Raw genomic sequence first — 681 nt, forward strand, 5'->3', positions numbered from 1 at the left:
ATAGACAGGCGCCGAAAAAATAGACAGGTTCATGGAATGTCGCATAAATAGAGAGAAGACTCATTGAGCACTATTTTGTTTTCTACACAAAAAAGAAAAGATGGTAGCTATCTTTTAATGACTTTGAAACGACTTAACACTGAGCTTCCTTTCTTCCTCTCACTAGTTGCTTTCAATCGCTCGTTATTGCTTTATTTCACTTCTTCCTCACGGACGAATAATATGTTTCACTTTCTTTATTTTTTTCTCTTTTTTACAGGTGAAAGAAATGATGCGCCTAACGGTTATCGTCGCCATTTTTTACTACCTGTCGACCACTGCGATGTACGCCTCCGGGGACGGTACGATACAACGGGCACCCAGAACACTCTCGGGGCTTTACACTGGTCACAGTATAGACCTTTCCAGCGTTTATCACAAAGGCGACGCATTGCCTGTCGTCTCATATATCGTGAAAGAGACCTACTGCGCGCACTCAAAATGCCTTCCACAACCCTGTAGACAAAAATGGCAGCGCAGAGAAGGCGATTATTCAAAACGTTTACGCAGTGCGCAAGTTCGTCTGCTTCTTGCGGAGGGGGGTTGCAGTGACGTCACAACGCCAAGCTCCGATTGGTTCTGATTGGAGGGCTTAGTGGGTAGACCTCAACGCTGGCTGCATTAAAATCTGCTCGCCATCCT

General features: G+C 45.2%; 1 protein-coding gene across 1 annotated transcript in view; it reads left to right on the forward strand.

Moving 5' to 3' along the window:
* The first annotated feature begins 276 nt into the window (after positions 1-276).
* The window catches only part of LOC8023464, a 55,018-nt gene continuing 54,613 nt past the window's right edge, over positions 277-681 (forward strand). Inside the window, exon 1 of the mRNA XM_042286863.1 lies at positions 277-341. Coding sequence (XP_042142797.1) covers positions 323-341 — 19 coding nt within the window. The 5' untranslated portion in view covers positions 277-322. The remainder of the gene's footprint in view (positions 342-681) is intronic.

Source organism: Ixodes scapularis, unplaced genomic scaffold (assembly GCF_016920785.2).
Source record: "Ixodes scapularis isolate PalLabHiFi unplaced genomic scaffold, ASM1692078v2 PGA_scaffold8__174_contigs__length_109621045, whole genome shotgun sequence".
Classification (NCBI taxonomy): Eukaryota; Metazoa; Arthropoda; class Arachnida; order Ixodida; family Ixodidae; genus Ixodes; species Ixodes scapularis.